The sequence below is a fragment of the Polypterus senegalus genome, chromosome 11 (genome assembly GCF_016835505.1).
Source record: "Polypterus senegalus isolate Bchr_013 chromosome 11, ASM1683550v1, whole genome shotgun sequence".
NCBI classification, from domain to species: Eukaryota; Metazoa; Chordata; class Cladistia; order Polypteriformes; family Polypteridae; genus Polypterus; species Polypterus senegalus.
In genome coordinates, this window is record NC_053164.1 from 47,864,453 (window position 1) to 47,885,048 (window position 20,596).

Here is a 20,596-nt window from a genome sequence, read left to right on the forward strand (position 1 = left end):
ATACATATACACATATATACATACATATATATCTACATATATACACATACATATACACACACACATAAATACATACACACACATATATACACACAAATACATATATATATATACATACACACACACATATATAAACATATATATACATATACATACATATCTACATATATACACACACAGCTATTTCGTATCAGTGCAATACGCTGCTTGTTAAAATGGATAACTCCCGCTCTTACATGCAAGTCTGCGTGGATATTATGAACTATCGTATTTGTTCAAGTTCTATTTAAATTTTAAATAGAAGGAATTTTTATTTAGTCGACAGAAATATCTTTGGTAGGAATGGTAAAACCAGACAGGAATATTATTCCTGAATAAATCAACTCAAACCTTAAACAACTTATAATATTTTGCTCTCCATAAAAATATATCCTGTCTAAATTATACAAGTTAGAAATAAAGTAAACATTAAAAGAACAAACATTCAAATTTCTTTACTCTTATGTAATTTTATATAAAAATAAACTTAGATTTTAAATATCCCAAAAGATTTTGCTCTCCATAAAAATATATCCTGTCAAAATTATACAAATTCAAATATGAACATGCTGCATAACAAAACCTGGAAATATAAATAAAATGTGTTCCTTTCAGCAATAACAAATCAAATCATTCAGTTGTCTTTGCTCATATGTCATTTTAGAGCTGGACGCCTGGCATCTTTTTTTGGCCACAAGTTCGTTTCTGTTTGGTGTGAGGTTCTGTGTTGTGGAGATTCTCAGGATGGATTGCAGGTGCTCATCAGTGAGGTGACTCCTGTGTGCTGTTTTGTTAGTCTTTATCACTGAGAAGAGCTTCTCACACAGATATGTGCTACCAAACATGCACAAGGTTCGAGCCGCATGTAGACGGACTTTTTTTGTTCTTCAAAGTCACCAAAGCGCCGTGCAAACTCAGTGCGCTCAGTTTATCAGCAAAGTGCGTTTGGGAACACCGTAGTGACGACTTGGTTTAACATTACTTGGTAACAGGGAAAGTGGGGCAAGTGGTTGTGTCTCCCATAAAAGCAGCTTCACTTGAAATCACTTTGTGATTGTGCACGGGTAAAACGTCCGCTGAAGTGTCAGATTCTTATTTAATTATTCTGCTTTCTGTATCTTCTGCATTGCATTCAGGTTACCCTGATGTTTTGTCTCATAGTGCCGTCTTAGATTAAATTCTGTAATTACAGCCACATTAGCTCCACAAATGAGACACACGGGTTCAGTAAACATATACTCAGCCTCCCATCGCTTTTTAAAGGCTCTATTTTCAGAATGAACTTTTCTCTCCAGCATCGCGTGAGCTAGCTTCGCAATAAGTGTTCGGCAAGGCAGCTGAAGCGCTGCATTATGGGATCTGTAGTTTATTGTGTTACCAGCGCTTCATATACCTGGGCCATTAATAACAATAATACAGTATATAAAATGATCTCGCGGGCCGGATATAATTACACGCCGTGGCGCGTGGCCCTTAAGTTTGACAAATATGGACTAAATAGAACTTGAAAAGATATATTTTTGAAATGTGATCGCGCAATTCAGATAGAGTTGACGCACACTACAGCCTGCATCCTCCCCTCGCTCTTACTTTTTTACCGTTCATCTAATGAATACACTGAGTATGGCTTTACCAAAACAATCATTGATGGCGAATAAAGTATCCATTATTCGAGTATGTAGATCGGAATATATATATATACATATATATATACCCGCGTATCGCAGCAGAGAAGTAGTGTGTTAAAAAAGCTAGAAAAAGAAAAGGGAACATTTTAAAAATAACGTAACATGACTGTCAATATACAGTATTTGTTTTGTGAGTGTTACTGAGTGTTGCTGTCATCAAGGATTTGATTATCATTATTTCTTTCAATCAGGTTCGTATTTGTAGGATGTGTTGTGTTCAAGTTACATTCCGTGTTTGTCAATCGTTGTAAAGATGACAGGTTTCATTCATCGATTCGTTTCTTACTGCATCAATAAACAGCTCGTCTTCTTCTTTATCTGAGACCTGACACACTGCATGCACGGTTTTTTTTACACTGTCTTCCTTTAGCGGGACATTGACTTTTTCCACCGTGTGCTTTGTTTCCGCAGTAGCTGGATTTATGAATATGCTTATCAGACGCTTCATATTTTTGCTGCCTTTTCAATTGTGTAATTCGGTTTTTGTTCAGCGCTCTTTGGAACTGTTGCCTTTTATCTCTGCACTGCGTCAGTTCACGTGAGCCGCTCGGTGTACATGCATCGAAGGTTCCCAGCTGTGCTGGTGCCATCTGTGCTATGTCCGTGGCTGTATTTAATGTTACCTTAGTCCTGGCACTTAAAACTTTCTCTCGCAGTTTCGCTGAGTTTGTGTCAAACACCACCCTGACCATCTCATCTTCCTCTCCATAAACACAGTCCTTAACCCGTGAATATTTAGTGGGAGTTTGCTATTGGATTGCCGCTGACGGACGGCCTTATATGGGCAGGCACTAAATTACAAACGCCAGCGGCAGCCTGTCTATGAACTTAATTTAAAGTGTAGGTTTACATCGTGCTTTGTTTCCGAAGTAGCAGAACTCATGAATATGGTTGTATATGTCACTTTCGCTTCGCTTCTTATTGTTTCGCTGCCTTCTCAATTATATAATGCATGTTTTCTTCAGCGCTTTTTTGAGGTCTTCCTGGTTTTCTATGTACTGCGTGATTACGTGGGAGGCGTGATGATGTCACACGAAACTCCGCCCCCACGGCGTTGAAGCTCATCTCCATTACAGTAAATGGAGAAAAACTGCTTCCAGTTATGACCATTACGCGTAGAATTTCGATATAAAACCTGCCCAACTTTTGTAAGGAAGCTGTAAGGAATGAACCTGCCAAATTTCAGCCTTCCACCCACACGGGAAGTTGGAGAATGAGTGAGTGAGTGAGTGAGTGAGTGAGGGCTTTGCCTTTTATTAGTATAGATCAACTCTCAGCAGTGGCCAGCAGGGTGGCTGTGTGGCGCATGCATACGGGCACCGTTCTCATCCCTACCACCTTCACCGTCACTAACCCTACCTCTTCATATCTTAAATCATTCTTGAGGCAGATTGAAGACTTAAGTGCCAGCTTAAGTGAAAAATTAAAGAAAATGTACTAAGTAATTGCAGCACAAACACTGACTTAATCAGTTTTAACACGAAGAGATGCCAACGAAAGAAGAGAAGTAGCGGGCTGCTAGGGTGGAGAAAAGAAGAGCTGCTCAGGAAGCAGCACGTGCATCAACCTCTGAGCAAACGAATGCTAAACATACAGAGAAAGAGGATGAAAACTAGGAATGCTCAAGTCAAGTGTATTCACTGCACGTTATCTTGCAGTGCGCTATTACTAGTTCTTTCATAATTGTGTATCATTACCCTACTTAGCTCCATCTTTTACAAGGTTCATATGGTTACAGCTGCCTGTAAAGATTCTTGTACTTTGTTTTGGCAAGTCTTGTTTACAGTATATATTGGACAACAATTTACTGTATTGATAAAATTTAGATATGAAAGCTCAGCATATGTGCATTAGAATGCAGCTAGAGTCACAGATTACAGTGCTGCATTAATTACTAGTTGTATCCAACTCTGGATACATTCTACACATTGTGATGGACAGCCGGGGATCTTGCCCGGGCGGGACGCCCTTTTTATGAGAAGACTGGGGGAATGGGCATACTGCCAGGAATACCTTTCCTCGGACACGAGAGGGCAGCCCCCTTGGTTTACATTGGGGTCACGGAATGGGAGCTTAAAAGCTCAACCCGATGTGTGTCCGTGGCCACCACCAGGGGGCACCTGGACAGCTCCAGAGTCTGGACATGCAGCACTTCGGCCACACAAGGAAGTGCTACCAGAAGAGGAGCGGGATTCCGGTGCAGCACTTCTGCCACACCCGGAAGTGCTGCCGGATGTTAATCAAGGGGCACCTGGAGCACTTCCGGGTGCACTAGAAAGGAGGCCAACTCACTCCATTCAGAGGCCAGAGTCGGGAGGCAGAAGATAAGGTTGCGAGTGAGGAGTAGAGGTGGCAGAAGAAAGGATTACGTGGAGTTGGATATTGAAGCACGGTATTGTGTGCAGGGCGGTTTAATTAAATAAAAGTGCATGTTCTGGACATTGAGTCAGTGTGTCTGTCTGTAGCCGGGCTATCTTTTACAACATATTGATACCCATGATCTTGTAAGCAGTCATGAGGAGCCTTCTACAAAGTAAAAGTCCTTGTCCTTATTTTACACAATCATTACTGGTTTTGTTACATTTATTTCCTTATGTAGGAAATAATGATTTTCCAATCATCAGGTCTTAATATTACAAACATTTTCTTTCAATTTCAGCTTCCCAATAGAGTCACCCTTTAACAATTTAAAATCATTATGCCTGTTGGCTGTCACCTGATTTTTCTACCTCACTGTTTTTTACCTCAGCATTTCCAGCTTTGTTTTTGCCACGTTCATAAGCATATTGCCTCACTCCACTTATATCTGTACAATTATATGTGCTATGAGATTTGATTTGGCTGCTGCAGCTAGCTGAGCTTTGTTTTATTTTGTTTTTCAGTCTTTTTTTTTATTTTTATAAATACCATCCTTCTCTAACCTGGGTCAGCTAACTTTTTTCACCTGCTCTGTCACAGACATTTTCGGCTAACCAAAAGGCATTACTAAAGTCACAGATATTCATATGGGATAATGGAAGACATTTGAAATAACCACAGTATTATTTGTTTTTTTAGTTGAGTTTAAGTCAAGGAGTGTTATCCTAAAACTATATAATGCACAAATAATACTGTATCTGGAGTATACCAGGATGTACGTTCATTTTATCTTCTGAACCATACTGTATGTTTCCTAAGTTTGCCATCAACAGGAAACTTGGCGCATAATAGAACAATATTATACCTTAAAATGTAACTTTTTCCTTTTAAGCTTTATATATAAAATAGCTAAAAATGCAGTTGTCGTAGTGAATAATAAAATAACAGCATCAGCCTTTAAACTTAAGCACAGAAGGATATGAGACTCGGACACAGGCTAGGTGCACTTTGAACCAGGGTTCAAATATAACTCTTGCAAAAGACATGGCAGCACTTGAAGCTGTGCAGAGGGGAGCAGCCAAGTGCATCCCAGGACTTAAGGACCTACTCTGACAGACTCTGAGAATTAAAACTGTTTAGTCTCGAGCAGAAGAGACTACTTGGGGACCTAATCCAGGCACTTAAAAATCCTCAAAGGCATTGATAAAGCAGATCTAGCAACATTGTTTCGGCTTAAGGGTGAATCACATACTCAAGGACATCAGTGGAAATTAAGGAGAATTGTATTTAAAACTGAAGCCAGGAAGCACTTCTTTGCCCAAAGAGTTTTGTGATTCTGGACAAACTTCTAAGACATGTAGTTGAAGCAGAAACCTTGAGACAACCTTTAAGAAAAATCTGGATGTGATATTGGGACAGCTTGGCTATTAGCTGAACAAACAGGCTTGATGGACTGAATGGCCTCTGCTCGTTTATCAAATTTATGTTGTTATGAATGAATATTCACATTAAAATAAGTTCATATTTGAATCAAGGTTAGAAATTCTTGATTACACGGATACATTTGTATTTCTTTTTTTATATTTATACTATTTTTTTTTTTTTTTTACTTTTTACAGTGTAGTGTTAGTAAAGCATAAAGTAACTGTTGTTTAAAAGATGCATGTGAAGATTCAGATGCACTTAACACTTAAGAACACAGTTGTTCACAGAAAAAGGATTCTCTTACAGAGTGATCTGATCAAAATGAAAGCAGAGCTGGAATCACTTCACAATTCTTGTAATGCACATAAGACAAAATTGCTTGAGATGGCTCAAACATTTCAAATGCAGTCATTTTTTCCCCTCCATTTTGTTTTTGCCTCTGGAAGTTTGAAAACATAATGTCACTACCCAGCTATTTTTATATGATTTGAGTCATTGTGAGTCTCTAAATGTTTTAGAAATTAAGCAACTGAATGTACTATTGATTTTTAGGTATTTCCTTAAAATTTTAACAAACAGTATAAATCAGCATTTTAAAGCAAAGCAAAAGAAGTGTAGGCAGTAAATTGGATGTGCATGACCCAACTTGGGATGTTAGTTGATTGGTATGGGCAGAAGATGGCAGTTAAAGAAAAGCACATTTGAGTTAACCACGTCTTTCCTTCTCCTCTTTACAGTTGCATTGTAATACAGATGACCTGCAAATATATATATTTTGCTTGATGTGTGCAACAAAATGCTAAAGATCTCACAGTGTTTGAGAATTGCTAGCTGTAGTGTTTAATTTTATCAAAAAAATAGAATCTGCCTCTTCTCTTTCAAGCTTTACTCTGCTAACCAGTTGCTTTTGTGCAAAATTTAAGAAATGTAGTTATATTAATAAGGTGTACAGCTCCTACCTTTCTTTTATTGCTTCTCATTTTAAGATGTTTTCTTGACACACGTGTGTGTGTGTGTATGATTTTCAGTACTTGGACTAGAAACAAAGTGCTTCAATATTTCAAAGAAGAAAGAAAATAGAAAATAATTTGATTTTTGAGGAGACAGTGTACAGTAATCATGTGGATTCTAAAGGCTATCAATATTGGTTGCATGTTCTTATTGGAATTTGAACTGCAGGATTTTGCTAAGACACTTTGTTTTTTACTGGAGCACAAAGTAGAGCCTGCAAAGGGGAAGAGATACCAGATTTGATTTATCGATAAACGGACATAGAGGCTTTCCACATTGTGTATTAATATTTTTGTAAGGGCGTTTGAAACATTGGTAATATTTGTCAAAACATTTCATGCTAACTGTTCCAATTTGGGATCGTGAAGTGGTCATATTCCATGTCTTTTAACCTATAATATGCTTGAATATAGAATAGGTTATTTTGAAAATGTTTAAATAGAGAGTTTTTGAGGAAACTGCAAATTAAAGCCAGATTATTAATGCACCAGACAAGTACAGTGTTGTATAATCATCAATAAAAGCATTGTTTGTTTGTTTTGATAGTTTTTGGTCCAACGGGTAATATTGTAAACTAGCACAAAAAAAGGAAACTTTCCACATTGCTTTGCTTTCCCAACCAACTATGTGCTTTCTCAATTGTTATAGACAGGAGAAGGAGTAAAGGATGCCAGAAAAGGGATTTGTGCCAACCATGTCAGTACTATGGCAAACTTCTTGAAGGTAACCTTTTTTAGTAGCACTTTGGTTTATCTTTGTTAATAGAATTAATAATGTATACTTTGGCTGTTACACACAGTTTAAACTCATCCTTCCATTGGCGTTGATTTTCCTTCAGCCTCAGCATATTCTGGTAGGTGAAACTGTAAATTTATTGGAGCCTTTACAGTATATCGGTGCAGTGCCCATAATCCAGGAAATTGTTTTGATAGTAGATCACAAGTTTAAAACTGTTGCAGATGCATGAATAAAACTGTGCAGGACAAGTTAGCATCCGATTTGGGAAATGCATTTAAAAAAGCACACAGAAGAAACTCGTTTTAAGCAAAAGTAGGGTGATTTCTTATACAGTTATGTCCTACTCATGGATGAATCAATAAACCAAATATTTGCCTTTTTTTTATTTTGTTTTTTTGTTTTTTTTCCTTTACCCTGAACAGGGTGCACATGTGACCATCAATGCTCGGGCAGATGAAGATGTGGAACCTGACTCTATTATGGACAAAGTAGCTAAAGCTTCTGGGGCCAATTATAGCTTTCACAAAGAGACTAGCCGATTTTCTGATACAGGACCACAGGGTCCAGTGGTGAGTATTATGGACCTGAACAGCTATTTGAAGATGTAAGATTAATAGATCTGGTATTTATATTCTGATTATACAGTAATCCCTCGCTATATCGCGCTTCGTCTTTCGCAGCTTCACTCTATCCCGGATTTTAAATGTAAGCATATCTAAATATATATCACGGATTTTTCGCTGGTTCGCGGATTTCTGCGGACAATGGGTCTTTAATTTATGGTACGTGCTTCCTCAGTTTGTTTGCCCAGTTGATTTCATACAAGGGACGCTATTGGCGGATGGCTTAGAAGCTACCCAATCAGAGCATGTATTACATATTAACTAAAACTCGTCAATGATATGCTTCCCGCGCGGTGCTTGATTGTTTGCTTTTCTTGGTCTCTCACCCTCTCTGACATTCTCTGTGCTTGACGGAGGGGCTGTTTGCACAGAGGATACGGACGCTCCTCTACAAAATGCCGCTTTATCGCGGTGCTTCGGCATAGGCTACTTAAAAGCACGTATTGATTTTTTGATAGTTTGCATTTCTTATCTCGCGCTCTCTCTCTTTGACATTCTCTGCTCCTGACGGCGCTCCTTTGAAGAGAAGATATGCTTGCATTCTTTTAGTTGTGAGAAAGAACTGTCATCTTTGTCTTGTCATGGAGCACAGTTTAAACTTTTGACTAAAGGGTGTTATTTCATGTTTAGAGGGCTCTAAAAATGTGAACAGTGTGGGAGAGTTTATAAGGGCTTAAAATATATAAAAATAACCATACAAACATATGGTTTCTACTTCACGGATTTTTTCCTATTTCTGGAACACAACCCCCGCAATCAAGGAGGGATTACTGTAATCATTTTTAAAATTACCCTATAATTGTTGGAAATTAATTTTTGAATTCAGGTGAAAATGTGTACGCATTCATTCACAAAAGTTATTCTTCCACTGTTTTTACTCTTATTTCTTTCCTCTTACTGACCTATATTTTACTTTTTTTTTTTTTTAGCATAAATGTAACCTAATATATTAATCCAGAAATGTAAAATGTTTGTATTCCTTTACCAGTATTATATCTGGGTCTGATTTAAATATGGTGCATAATTTTTGTAACAGGATGAAATTCAATTTACTTTCTGCTGAGCTTCTACAAAATATGTGCAGTTTTTAGTTCAGACCAATCCAAAAGTCTGTGGAAGTGATCAAAGGCTGGTGATAATTAAATGCAATAAAATCAGGGATGTCAAACAATGATCCTGAGGGGCCACAACTGTTGCAGGTTTTCATTCCAGGATAGATATCCCTGAGCTATAGGGTAGTTTAAAGGTAAGTGTTAAATGTGACTGGTAATTATGACTTAAAGGATAACAAAGAAATGTTCTAAATGAAATAGAATCTTAAACATTCGTCATATTGGTTCATGCCATTTTTTTAAAATATCCCTGAAAAACAGCCAGAAAACGATATGAAACAGTAAAAAGATTTGTTTGCGTAACTGACAAAATAGGAAGCACCTCAGTAAATGAGGGGTGTCGGCCTTCTGTACCTGCAGTGGATGCTGAAGTCCCTTGTATAAAATGCTGTAGTATTTGCATATAACCTATGCACATCCTCCCGTATACTTTAAATCATTTCTAGATTAGTTATAAGACCTAATACAATCAATATAAATGCTATGCAGATAGTTGCCTCAGTGGCTTTGGCAAGCAATGTGCCACTTTTCAAAAGATGTAAGATTTTTATTTTCTCGTTAACAGAAGGCAATTTATGCTCTTAGCCTTTGAGATATTGCTTTGACCACTTAATTGCTTTTTAGAAGCCATTTTTCTCATAGAAACAGCTCACAGCTCTTTACAGTCATAAATTCCCACTGAACAACTTGTGTTTAAAGTATTTAATTTACATTGTACTGATTACTTACAGAAAGTCTGTGTATGTCTAGCCTGCACAGCTTTTTGTACATGCACGCATATAGATAAGCATCCCTAAGATTAAAACCTGTGCCTCGGCCAGGAATCTGAAGGCAAATGCAAGGAGTCACTTTGATTGGCTTAGATGGGAGTTCAATTTCAGTTTAACTTTTTGGTTAGAGATTGTTTAGTCATCAATATTTAAGTGTCTTTGTTTCCAGAATATGTGTATGCCTTTTTTGTTTTGTTTAAGAGCTGCAGTACTGTGGGAAGTGAAAAGTTGGAAAGAGTTTCCCACCTTGCTGATTTGGTAGCACTCAGAAGCCAAGGTACGACAGATTGACAGACAATAGGTTTGATCAGTCTACAGTGTTGAGCAAGCGTGCCTCATGAGAGCAGAGCTAGCTAACTGAAGAGCAGTGAGGTGGCTCAGCAATTGGCCACCAAATAGGAGCTGTAAGTTCACTCCTATGAGCCTTTTTTTTTTTTTATAACTATAGTGGGAGGCTACAGTAGGTTATGCCTACAGATCACTCGTATGAATTCAAGGTAGTCCTCTGCTCTTGGCAAATTAGTTTTGCCTTTTTGTAGCTTCCTGTATTTTTTTATGAATATATTTGATCTGTAGTTGATCTGCAGATGTGGAACCCATGGAAACTGAGTGCCAACTGTCCTTCTAGATAGGTATGTCTGCAGATAATATTAACATTTTTTCATACTTAAAATCATGCTAAAAAGGCTGGCTAGATCCAGTTGCTGATTATGTTGACAGCCATGGTTTGATGATGGCTTTTTGTGACACCAGAGGAAGGAGGTTCAGCGACAAAGATTTTTTACCTTGGAGCATTGGAAGAAGAGATTTTTTTATCAAAGAAGGTGCAGCAAAAGACAGCAGGTCTTCCACTATGAATGAAAAGATGCATTTCTTGACCATGATGTCCATGAGTTGATTTAAGACGTCCTTCAAAATGAACAAGAATATTGAATCATTTGACCTTAAATATAAGTCTAAGGAAGAAGCAGTAAGTTCAATCTGAAACTTTCTATGTAGAATGTCAGAGTAGAATGCTATCATTTGGTTAAAATGGGATGACATGGAGCAAATGACACAAACAGTTTCCAGAGAAATATAAAAATATGGTCCAATGAGTTGCTGATTCTCAACAATGAGATGAGAACACTTGTAGTACAAGTATTTTTGGTCCCTTTTGCCTACAGATCCCTATGAGTACTCCTCAGAATGTGTGAATGAAGGCCTAACTAATAAAGTATTGGAGAGAAAAAAAATACCGCTTGACTTTTAATGTTGATTTGTCTTCCTGAAGCAATTTTTTTTTTTTGTAGCACAAGAAGATAATTCAACATTGAACAAGATTCTCTTATCTAACACTAAAAAAGCAAGTTTGCGGCTCTTCATTATTTGTTTCAGTGAAAAGATTGAAAGGCTTGGGCAGATGAATTCTTAAAAAAAAATACAGCACTTAATGTAAAAATCACTGTAATTGATAGGGTACAGGGAGAGTATGGTAGCTTTTCTTTTTATTCTCGTATTCATAAATTATTGAGAAGCTTTAGCAATGATACAGCTGCTCTAAAGGACTTATTTTTTATGACTATATAAAAGAATATCATATCTTAAAGATTTATGAAGTAGTGCTTAAAATCCCGTAGCATCCTGCCAGAAGCAATATGCTTTTCCTACATAACATTCCCAAATTCACTTAGTACAATTAGGGTCCAGTTAATGTAATACATGGTAGGAAGGCAGAATGCCAGTCTATTGTAGGGTACCCACAAGTACATTCTCTCACACTGAGCCGATTGAGATTTACGTTAACCTTACCTGCATGTCTTTAAGGATGTGTAAGGAAAATCTATGCAGAAATAAGAACAACATGGATACTCCACATGGACAAGGATTGTAACCCAGAATCCTTGATTGCTAACCACTGTGCTATCATGCCACTCATTTTTGTTTTATTTATTAAAATAAGCTAAATACTTGTTCCTGTATAAATGCCACCTATTTTTTTTTTTTTTTTACTGAAAAACGGAGCATATTTCTCCCAAAACGTTTAAAACATGGTCCACTAATTCACTTATAGGTTATGGAATACTCTTATATCAGTAAATTGTATGTTATTCAGAGTGGTCTTCCTAAGGGTGAAGCATTTCTGTTGTGATTATAATAGTAAAAGGGATGACAATATCTCCATCCGCAGAGCATGAGTGATCATTTCACTTCGTATTTTGTGTTATTTATTTGAAGAGGCTATACCATGGTGATTAAAGTCACTCGGGTTGCTTGTAGTGGTATAGTGCCCCACCAGTCGGGTGTTTCTCTAATTTCATTAGTTCCAGGCACATTCCTCATTCAGACAGCATTTTTTTTTTTTAACTGAGCGTGCTGTAATATTGAAGCTTTTTTTTCTTATTATTTCAACACCAAAGCTTAAAGGTGTGTGGAAAAAGGCTTTAAGATGAGGTACATATTTCAAATCATAGCATTAATTTCAGGTTTTTCCTTTTCCTTCTCAGGGATCCGTGTACCAAAAGACTAATGCAATGTCTGAAATTAAGCGAACCAACAAAGATAATTTCTGGGCCCAAGCAGAGGTAAGTACTGATTATTCTTTAAAGAAATCCTGAATTTGGTAATGTAATATTTTAACTGTTTGGAAAATGAATCTAATCTGCACTTAACAGATTTAAGGTTGAACAGTAAAAACAAAAGCAGTAATGTTTTCTGTTGATGACATTTGAAGTTCATTTTAACAGGCAAAAGTATTAGGGACAATTTTAATCATTAAAAAATGTTTACACATTACTGATGTTTAACTTCTATACAGAAAGATGAGGAGAAGAGACGTGAAGAAGAAAGAAAAAGAGCTGAAGAAGATCGTCAGAGACTGGATAAAGAGCGACGTGACAGAGAACTAAAAGAGGGCCAGGCAAGAGAAAAAAGGGAGAAGGAAAGGGCATACCAGATTGATCAGCAGAAGTGAGTGACTTCCTGATATTTTTATGTATACATCAGGATAGCTCATTTAATGTTTCAGCTGCACTATTATTAATATATTTGATGTATTTCTTTCAGTTATTACATATCTTTCAGTTATTACATATGTTTTTTTTTCTTCATGGACCCAGTCTTTTATAAATATAATATTTTATTTGCTTAAAAAAGCTGTTAAGAAGCTAAAGTCTGCTCTAAATGTAGGCAGTGTTTTCAGAATGAGAGGAGGTTAATATAAACAAGAAGACAGATGATCTCTATAGAGGTCAAATTTAAATGTAGGCAGTTGTTTTGCTATGAGAAGTTGCTTGGTCAGGAGCCACTGATTTAAATACACATTGCAGTCTTATTTAGAAGATGTGTTCAAAAATGAATGAGAGTGTCCGCTTTTTTTTAAAAAAAAAAAAAAACAGTCCTATATAGGAAGAGTTGAACTGTAGATTTAATATTTTAAGTACTTTGTCAAACCACCCATTCGGTCATTATATGACTCTGTTTAAACCACTGCGTTATCGAGAGCCAGTGTGTACACTTTCAGCATTTGACACAAAGCAGGAACCTGTTTAGAACAACACATCAGTCCAAAATAGGGCTCACTAATGCACTTGGCCACACTAATTCATAATAGGCCATTTCTGTGCTTTTAATCTAGTATTAAAAAAAAATAAAAGCCCATCAATGTAAAACTTACTTCTTGCTTACAACTACATATGCACAGCTGTTGCTCTCAGTGACCTTCCTGATACTTTTCCCCATAACGTCACTTTTGTCACAACCTCTACAAAATGCTTAATAGTTTTTGCCATGAAGCAGCTGTGCACCAATATTAAAGTGGAAATATTTTCAGTTGTAAAAATTGATTCTTCAGTGTGATATAATAATGTATAGTACTGCATCGAAAGGATAAGTGTCAGATACACTACCTGTGAAATTTGTTGTTACTTTGTATTGGAGTACTTATATCTGGATCAAACATTTATATACACTGGCAGGTCTTATATCATGGTGATTCCACAGATACAAATGATCACATAAAACTACAAAATGTTTCTTCTAAATTGAATTTCATTTAATTTGTTTTACTTATAAATGAAGCAAACTAGTTTTAACTCAAATGAATATATAAATATATAGCAGCTGTTGCTAATGTTGAGGAATAATACTGCATGCCATGGAGTTTATCGCAATTTTTTTTTATTTTATAATAATTTTGTACTAATGTTATGGAAAACTGTACACTGCTGACAATTGTCTCTTTATGTCAGCAAAATACCTTTTATATTTTATGCATGTATACCCACATGTTATGAAAACTACATGTCAGTCAGTTAATAAGCAGGCATGATGGAGTGAAAGTTGGCTGAGCTATTCCTGACCTTTCGGGCAGTTCCCTGAAAAGTGACAACAGGTACCCAATATAAACTGATGGAAAAAACAAAAAAAGTTCTTCAGTGTAAATATGCAACATTGGTCCTTTTAAAAGGGCACTAAAATACATCATATTCATTTTTGAGGTTTAAAATGTTTGTTACGTAAACACACGTTATATTAACAACTCAGTGATATGAATTATTATACACATGAGTTGTTATTTAGCTGGTTTGGCTACATTTCTTTATGTGATTACATGTGTCTATAAGATATCTCAATATGTATATGCAAATATTCGCAAATCTGAAAATATTTAAAGTGCTTCTGCTTTCAGGCATTTTGGATTAGGGATACTCAGCCTGTGGTAGTAGTAGAGCTCTCACTTATAAATAGTGTATTGATTAAAATTATCCTTAGTCATGCTTATATTTTATTTTCCAGGAAACATAGTCATGGAGTAAATTTTCTTTTGGTTTTCCAAAGCAATATTAGAATCGCAAAACAAGAGCTTCTGTAGTGTTCTTTTGTGTTCAAAGTCTCAAATAAAACATCACTATCTAAGATATCACAGCTTTCCCACTGAGGAAACATCTAGTGACTGGATCCAAGCCATCAAAAGAGATGAAGGACCAAATTTTGTTTTAGCTTGTGCAGCATGTATGTTTGTAGTTCGCACTTAAAATGTGATGAGTACATAAAGTTTACATGCTGTCTTAAGATTTATGGTGTGCCAAGCTTTTTTAGTTAAAACAACTTTGATGTAATACAGACATGGAACTTGAATTTCAAAACGGCAAATGCTTTTCTTGGAGTGAATGTGTGAGAGCTTACTCTGAAGTAAAACAGCACACCAAGTCCCTTCTCAATGGAGCATTACTATGCAACAGCACCTGCTTCTGAACAGTATACACAATTTCATATAAGTGCAATTTGAGTCAATTATCTTTCTCAGATTAACAATATAAATTGAAATTTTTCAAATGCAGTAAGATTGTGCATTTCATGATTGGAGCTTATACTACACGCAATAAACATTAAACTTTTAAAACAATATGAACATAAATGGTAGCTAGGTTGATCACACTGTGTCTGTGTTTATTTACAAGTTTACAGCAAATGTACCTTGTTTTTTCTGTGTTTCAGTATACTAATGCTACTTTAATATTTAAACATGGCTAGCTAAAACTGTTCGCATATTGGTATAACAGCAAATTTTTGTTGGTAATTATAAAGGATTTCCTAACAAAAATTCGTAGACTTTGTCTTTTTTAATGCTTTTGTTGTGTAGTGCTTCAGCAGTACTTTTCACATTACTAAAGCTGACATTTAGAAGTGCAAGGAGAGAGGTTAAATAAACATTATGTATTGCCACTGACTTAATGAAAGTAGGTGTACCTTGTTGATAGAATACTTCCAAATTTTGTGAGAAATGATAATTTATATGAAACCCTTTCTAAATAAAGTTCCACCTAACATTTGGAAACTCGTCTTTTTAATAACACAGCTTCCTTTGTTTTAAATGTAAAATTGCAAAATGTAAATTGTAACATCTGTAAATACAGTGTGACTCTCTGCCTTCACCCTTATGTAGATAGATTACTTAATTTTAGATCTGAGAGTTCTTCCCCTTTTAGATACTTTTTTTTTCCCCCTCTAATAATTCATATAAAGTTGACTTTTGGCACAGGGGTTTCTTTTTGATCATAACAAATGCATTATTAAACTTGTTAATCAGGTTCTTGACTTTTTTAGTTAGTTCCTTAATAAATTTTAAAAATCTGTTAAGTAACAAATTGCAAGAAATTATTTGAATGTTGTATGATTTTAAAATGTATGATTTTTGGAGTATATGACCTAAAGGTTGTCATCTTACAGGTGCACCCTTTTTAAATATTAAACATTGCTGCCAAAATGCCTGAATTCCTCTATAAGAACATGAGAAATAAACAATCTCCATCATTTTAATGTATTTTGGTCCATATCATTGAGTTATATTGTCAAACGTAAGCAGTTTTACAGACAGGTCACTGGTAGTGGTGGTGTTTGTATAGAGCTCTGTTCTTGGTAGGCTACAAATACTTAAGGTTTTTCTCTGCAGTAATATTTCTTTTGAAGCCATTCTCTGCCGATTTTTAATACATGTTGCTACATTTTTAATATTTTTACCTTTCTTTTTCTGAACATATCAGTTACCTGTTTTTTTTTTTGTTTGTTTGTTTTTTGCCTAGAATAACTCAGCACATATTGTTAATTGACAGCTGGTTAAAGACAAAACAAGCTATTTAGGTTTTACAATCTTAAAAGCAAGTCATTTAATATTTAAGGCAGCAAAGTATGTCTAGCTGCTGTGGCCCTTCTGGATACTCATACCCCTGGTATAGATTGACAAAATGAAAGAAGATGAAATACACCACTAATGTGAAGCCTGCTTCACTGTCTGTCTGTTTCTCAGAAAGTGAGAGATCTAAAGGCTTGCGGCATGGTCCAAGCTTATACTGAGGAGTTTGTTATGGAGAAGCTATGGTAATACGATTATGTTAAACTGCTGAGCTAAAACCCAAAAACAGAAATGTGGCATATAGTGTGGATTATGTATGGGGTGTTAACAATGAGTGTGTGATTTGTAAAATGCTAGCTTTTGTTCAGAAAGTACAGTTTTCTTCCTGCAATTCATTATTTCTAGAAATGGATATTTTACAATCTGACCATCAAAGAAGGTGGATGATTTTAAGCAGAGGTTGGTGTGCTGAGCTGTGTGACAGCTATATACTTCTGTTTAATTGATTAATTTTTTTTGTATGTAGACAATTTCAGCAGCAGCAAGAAGTGCAGAGCAAAGAACAAAAGAATCAGGAAAGGGTGAGTCTTCTATCAATGTATGATACCAATGTGAAATGCTGTAATTTGTTATAAATGTACATACTGTATGTATATATGCGGCCAGAATATTAGTAAAATTTTTTATTGGAGTCAAAATCATAAAATTCTATAAATATATATAAAAAAAATTGTTATTTAACGGAGTAAAAATCATGAAATGAGATTAAAATATTTACTCTCTTACCAATTGGAGTATTCCCATTAAATAGGTCCACTATGCCTGATGAGTATTTATAAGAGACTAAATTAACATAAATATGACCTAAAACATCATCGGATTTTCACTCAAGTCCTCAAAGTAGATAAAGAGAAACCAGTTAAACAAATGAGACAAAAATAAAATACTTGGTCATTTATTTATTGATGAAAATTATCGAATATTACATATTTGTGAGTGGCAAAAGTATGTGAACCACTAGGATTAGCAGTTAGTTTTAAGGTGAAATTCAAGTCAGGTGTTTTCAATCAATGGGATGACAATCAGGTGTGAGTGGGCACCCTGTGTTATTTAATGAACAGGGATCTATCAAGTCTGCTCTTCCCAACATGTTTGTGGAAGTGTATCATGGCACAAACAAAGGAGATTTCTGAGGACCTCAGAAAAAGAGTTGTTGATGCTCATCAGGCTGGAAAAGGTTACAAAACCATCTCTAAAGAGTTTGGACTCCACCAATCCACAGTCAGACAGATTATGTACAAATGGAGGAAATTCAAGACCATTGTTACCCTCCCCAGGAGTGGTCGATCAACAAAGAGCAAGGCGTGTAATAGTTGGTGAGGTCACAAAGGATCACAGGGTAACTTCTAAGCAACTGAAGGCCTCTCTCACATTGGCTAATGTTCATGTTCATGAGTCCACCATCAGGAGAACACTGAACAACAATGGTGTGCATGGCAGGGTTGCAAGGAGAAAGCCACTGCTCTCCAAAACAAACATTGCTGCTCGTCTGCAGTTTGCTAAAGATCACATGGACAAACCAGGAGGCTATTGGAAGAATGTTTTGTGGACGGATGAGACCAAAATAGAACTTTTTGATTTAAATGAAAAGCGTTATGTTTGGAGAAAGGAAAACATTGCATTCCAACATAAGAACCTTATCCCATCTGTGAAACATGGTGGTGGTAGTATCATGGTTTGGGCCTGATTTGCTGCATTTGGGCCAGGACGGCTTGCCTTCATTGATGGAACAATGAATTCTGAATTATATCAGAGAATTCTAACTGAAAATGTCAGGACATCTGTCCATGAACTGAATCTCAAGAGAAGGTGGGTCATGCAGCAAGACAATGACCCTAAGCACAAAAGTCGTTCTACCAAAGAATGGTTAAATAAAGTTAACTAGCCAACCCGCGGCGTAGCATACGCTGCATAATTATGTATTGACGGGTGAACCCTTCCTGAAAGACACAGTTGTCCAAATGGGGTGGGTTTGAGGATACGACTGTAAGAGAATGAAAAGATGGAACTTTGGAGAAAGCAACATATAATTGTTCGTGACTGAAAACTAGAGGACCACCGCCGTGCCCCCACCTCCCAGAGCGAGGTACGGTGCTGGATGGTGTCCCTCTAAGACATTGGATGCCGACTGCTTGGGGGTCGCGTAACTATTTAGCAAGAGGGAGTCTCGCTCGTTATCAGAATTAACCAGACAGATCACTCCACCAACCAAGAACGGCCATGCACCAGCACCCACAGAATCAAGATAAAGCTATTAATCTGTCAATCCTCTCCGTGTCTGGGCCGGGCGAGGTTTCCCTGTTGAGTCAAATTAAGCCGCAGGCTCCACTCCTGGTGGTGCCCTTCTGTCAATTCCTTTAAGTTTCAGCCTTGTAACCATACTCCTCCCAGAACCCACAGACTTTGTTTTCCCGGTTGGCTGCCCGGCGGGTCATGGTAATAATGCCGCCAGTCAGCAGCATCTATGGTCGGAACTACTACGGCATCTGATCGTCTTTGAACCTCCGACTTTCGTTCTTCATTAATGAAAACATTCTTGACTAATGCTTTCGCTCTCGCTTGAATTGTTGATGGGTGGGGCTCTGTCATGCGTATCCCATGGCCTGTCTTGCTTGCGTGCCATGGTTGGCTGCTTACTAAATTGTTGGTGGTCAGGGCTCTGTCGTGCGTGTCACATGGTCTGTCTTGCGTGCCCTGGTCAGCTGCTTAGTGAGTATCACATGGTCTGTCTTGCGTGCTGCTTCTTGCGTGCCCTGGTCGGCTGTTTAGTGAATTATATATTCTTGATTAATGAAAACATTCTTGGCAAATGCTTTCGCTCTTGATCGAATTGTTGGTAGGCGGGGCTCTGTCGTGCGTATCCCATGGTCTGTGTTGCGTGCCATTGTTGGCCGCTTTGTGAGTTGTTGGTGGGCGGGGCTCTGTCTTGCTTGTCTTGGACTTAGTGAATTATATATATAGATAGACGTTTTGAAATGGCCAAGTCAAAGTCCTGACCTTAATCCAATTGAAATGTTGTGGAAGGACCTGAAGCGAGCAGTTAATGTGAGGAAAATCACCAACATCCCAGAGTTGAAGCTGTTCTGTACGGAGGAATGGGCTAAAATTCCTCCAAGCCGGTGTGCAGGAATGATCAAAAGTTACCGGAAACATTTAGTTGGAGTTATTGCTGCAAAGGGGGGTCACACCAGATACTGAAAGCAAAGGTTCACATACTTTTGCCACTCACAAATATGTAATATTCGATCATTATTCTTAATAAATAAATGACCAAGTATAATATTTTTGTCTCATTTGTTTAACTGGTTTCTCTTTATCTACTTTTAGGACTTGAGTGAAAATCTGATGATGTTTTAGGTCATATTTATGCATAAATATAGAAAATTCTAAAGGGTTCACAAACTTTCAAGCACAACTGTGTGTGTATATGTATGTGTGTGTGAGTGTATTTATATATGTGTATATATATATATGTATATATATGTATATTTATGTATATATATGTATATTTATGTATATATGTATATATATGTATATATATATATATGTGTGTATATATATATATGTATGTGTGTGTATATATATATATGTATGTGTGTGTATATATATATATGTATGTGTGTGTATATATATATATGTATGTGTGTGTATATATATATATGTATGTGTGTGTATATATATATATGTATGTGTGTGTATATATATATATGTATGTGTGTGTATATATATATATATATATGTATGTGTGTGTATATATATATATATATGTATGTGTGTGTATATATATATATGTATGTGTGTATATATGTATATATGTATATATGTATATATATATATATGTATGTATGTATGTGTATATATGTATGTATGTATGTACAGTCATGTGAAAACATTAGGACACCCTTTGAAAGCATGTGGTTTTTTGTAACATTTTTAATAAATGGTTATTTCATCTCCGTTTCAACAATACAGAGAGATTAAAGTAATCCAACTAAACAAAGAAAACTGAAGAAAAGTCTTTTCAAGATCTTCTGTAAATGTCATTCTACAAAATGCCTATTCTAACTGAGGAAAAGATAGGACACCCTTGCCCCTAATAGCGAGTGTTACCTCCTTTGGCTGAAATAACTGCAGTGAGGCGGTTCTTGTAGCCATCTAC

General features: G+C 36.4%; 1 protein-coding gene across 3 annotated transcripts in view; it reads left to right on the forward strand.

Annotated features, from left to right (window-relative positions):
- The window catches only part of LOC120538927 (drebrin-like protein B), a 74,505-nt gene that overhangs the window by 35,218 nt on the left and 18,691 nt on the right, over window positions 1-20,596 (forward strand). For all 3 annotated transcript variants that reach the window (XM_039768549.1, XM_039768546.1, XM_039768548.1), the window contains exons 4-8: window positions 7,170-7,244; window positions 7,682-7,828; window positions 12,251-12,328; window positions 12,562-12,713; window positions 16,904-16,958. In XM_039768549.1, the coding sequence (XP_039624483.1) occupies window positions 7,170-7,244; window positions 7,682-7,828; window positions 12,251-12,328; window positions 12,562-12,713; window positions 16,904-16,958 (507 nt within the window). The remainder of the gene's footprint in view (window positions 1-7,169; window positions 7,245-7,681; window positions 7,829-12,250; window positions 12,329-12,561; window positions 12,714-16,903; window positions 16,959-20,596) is intronic.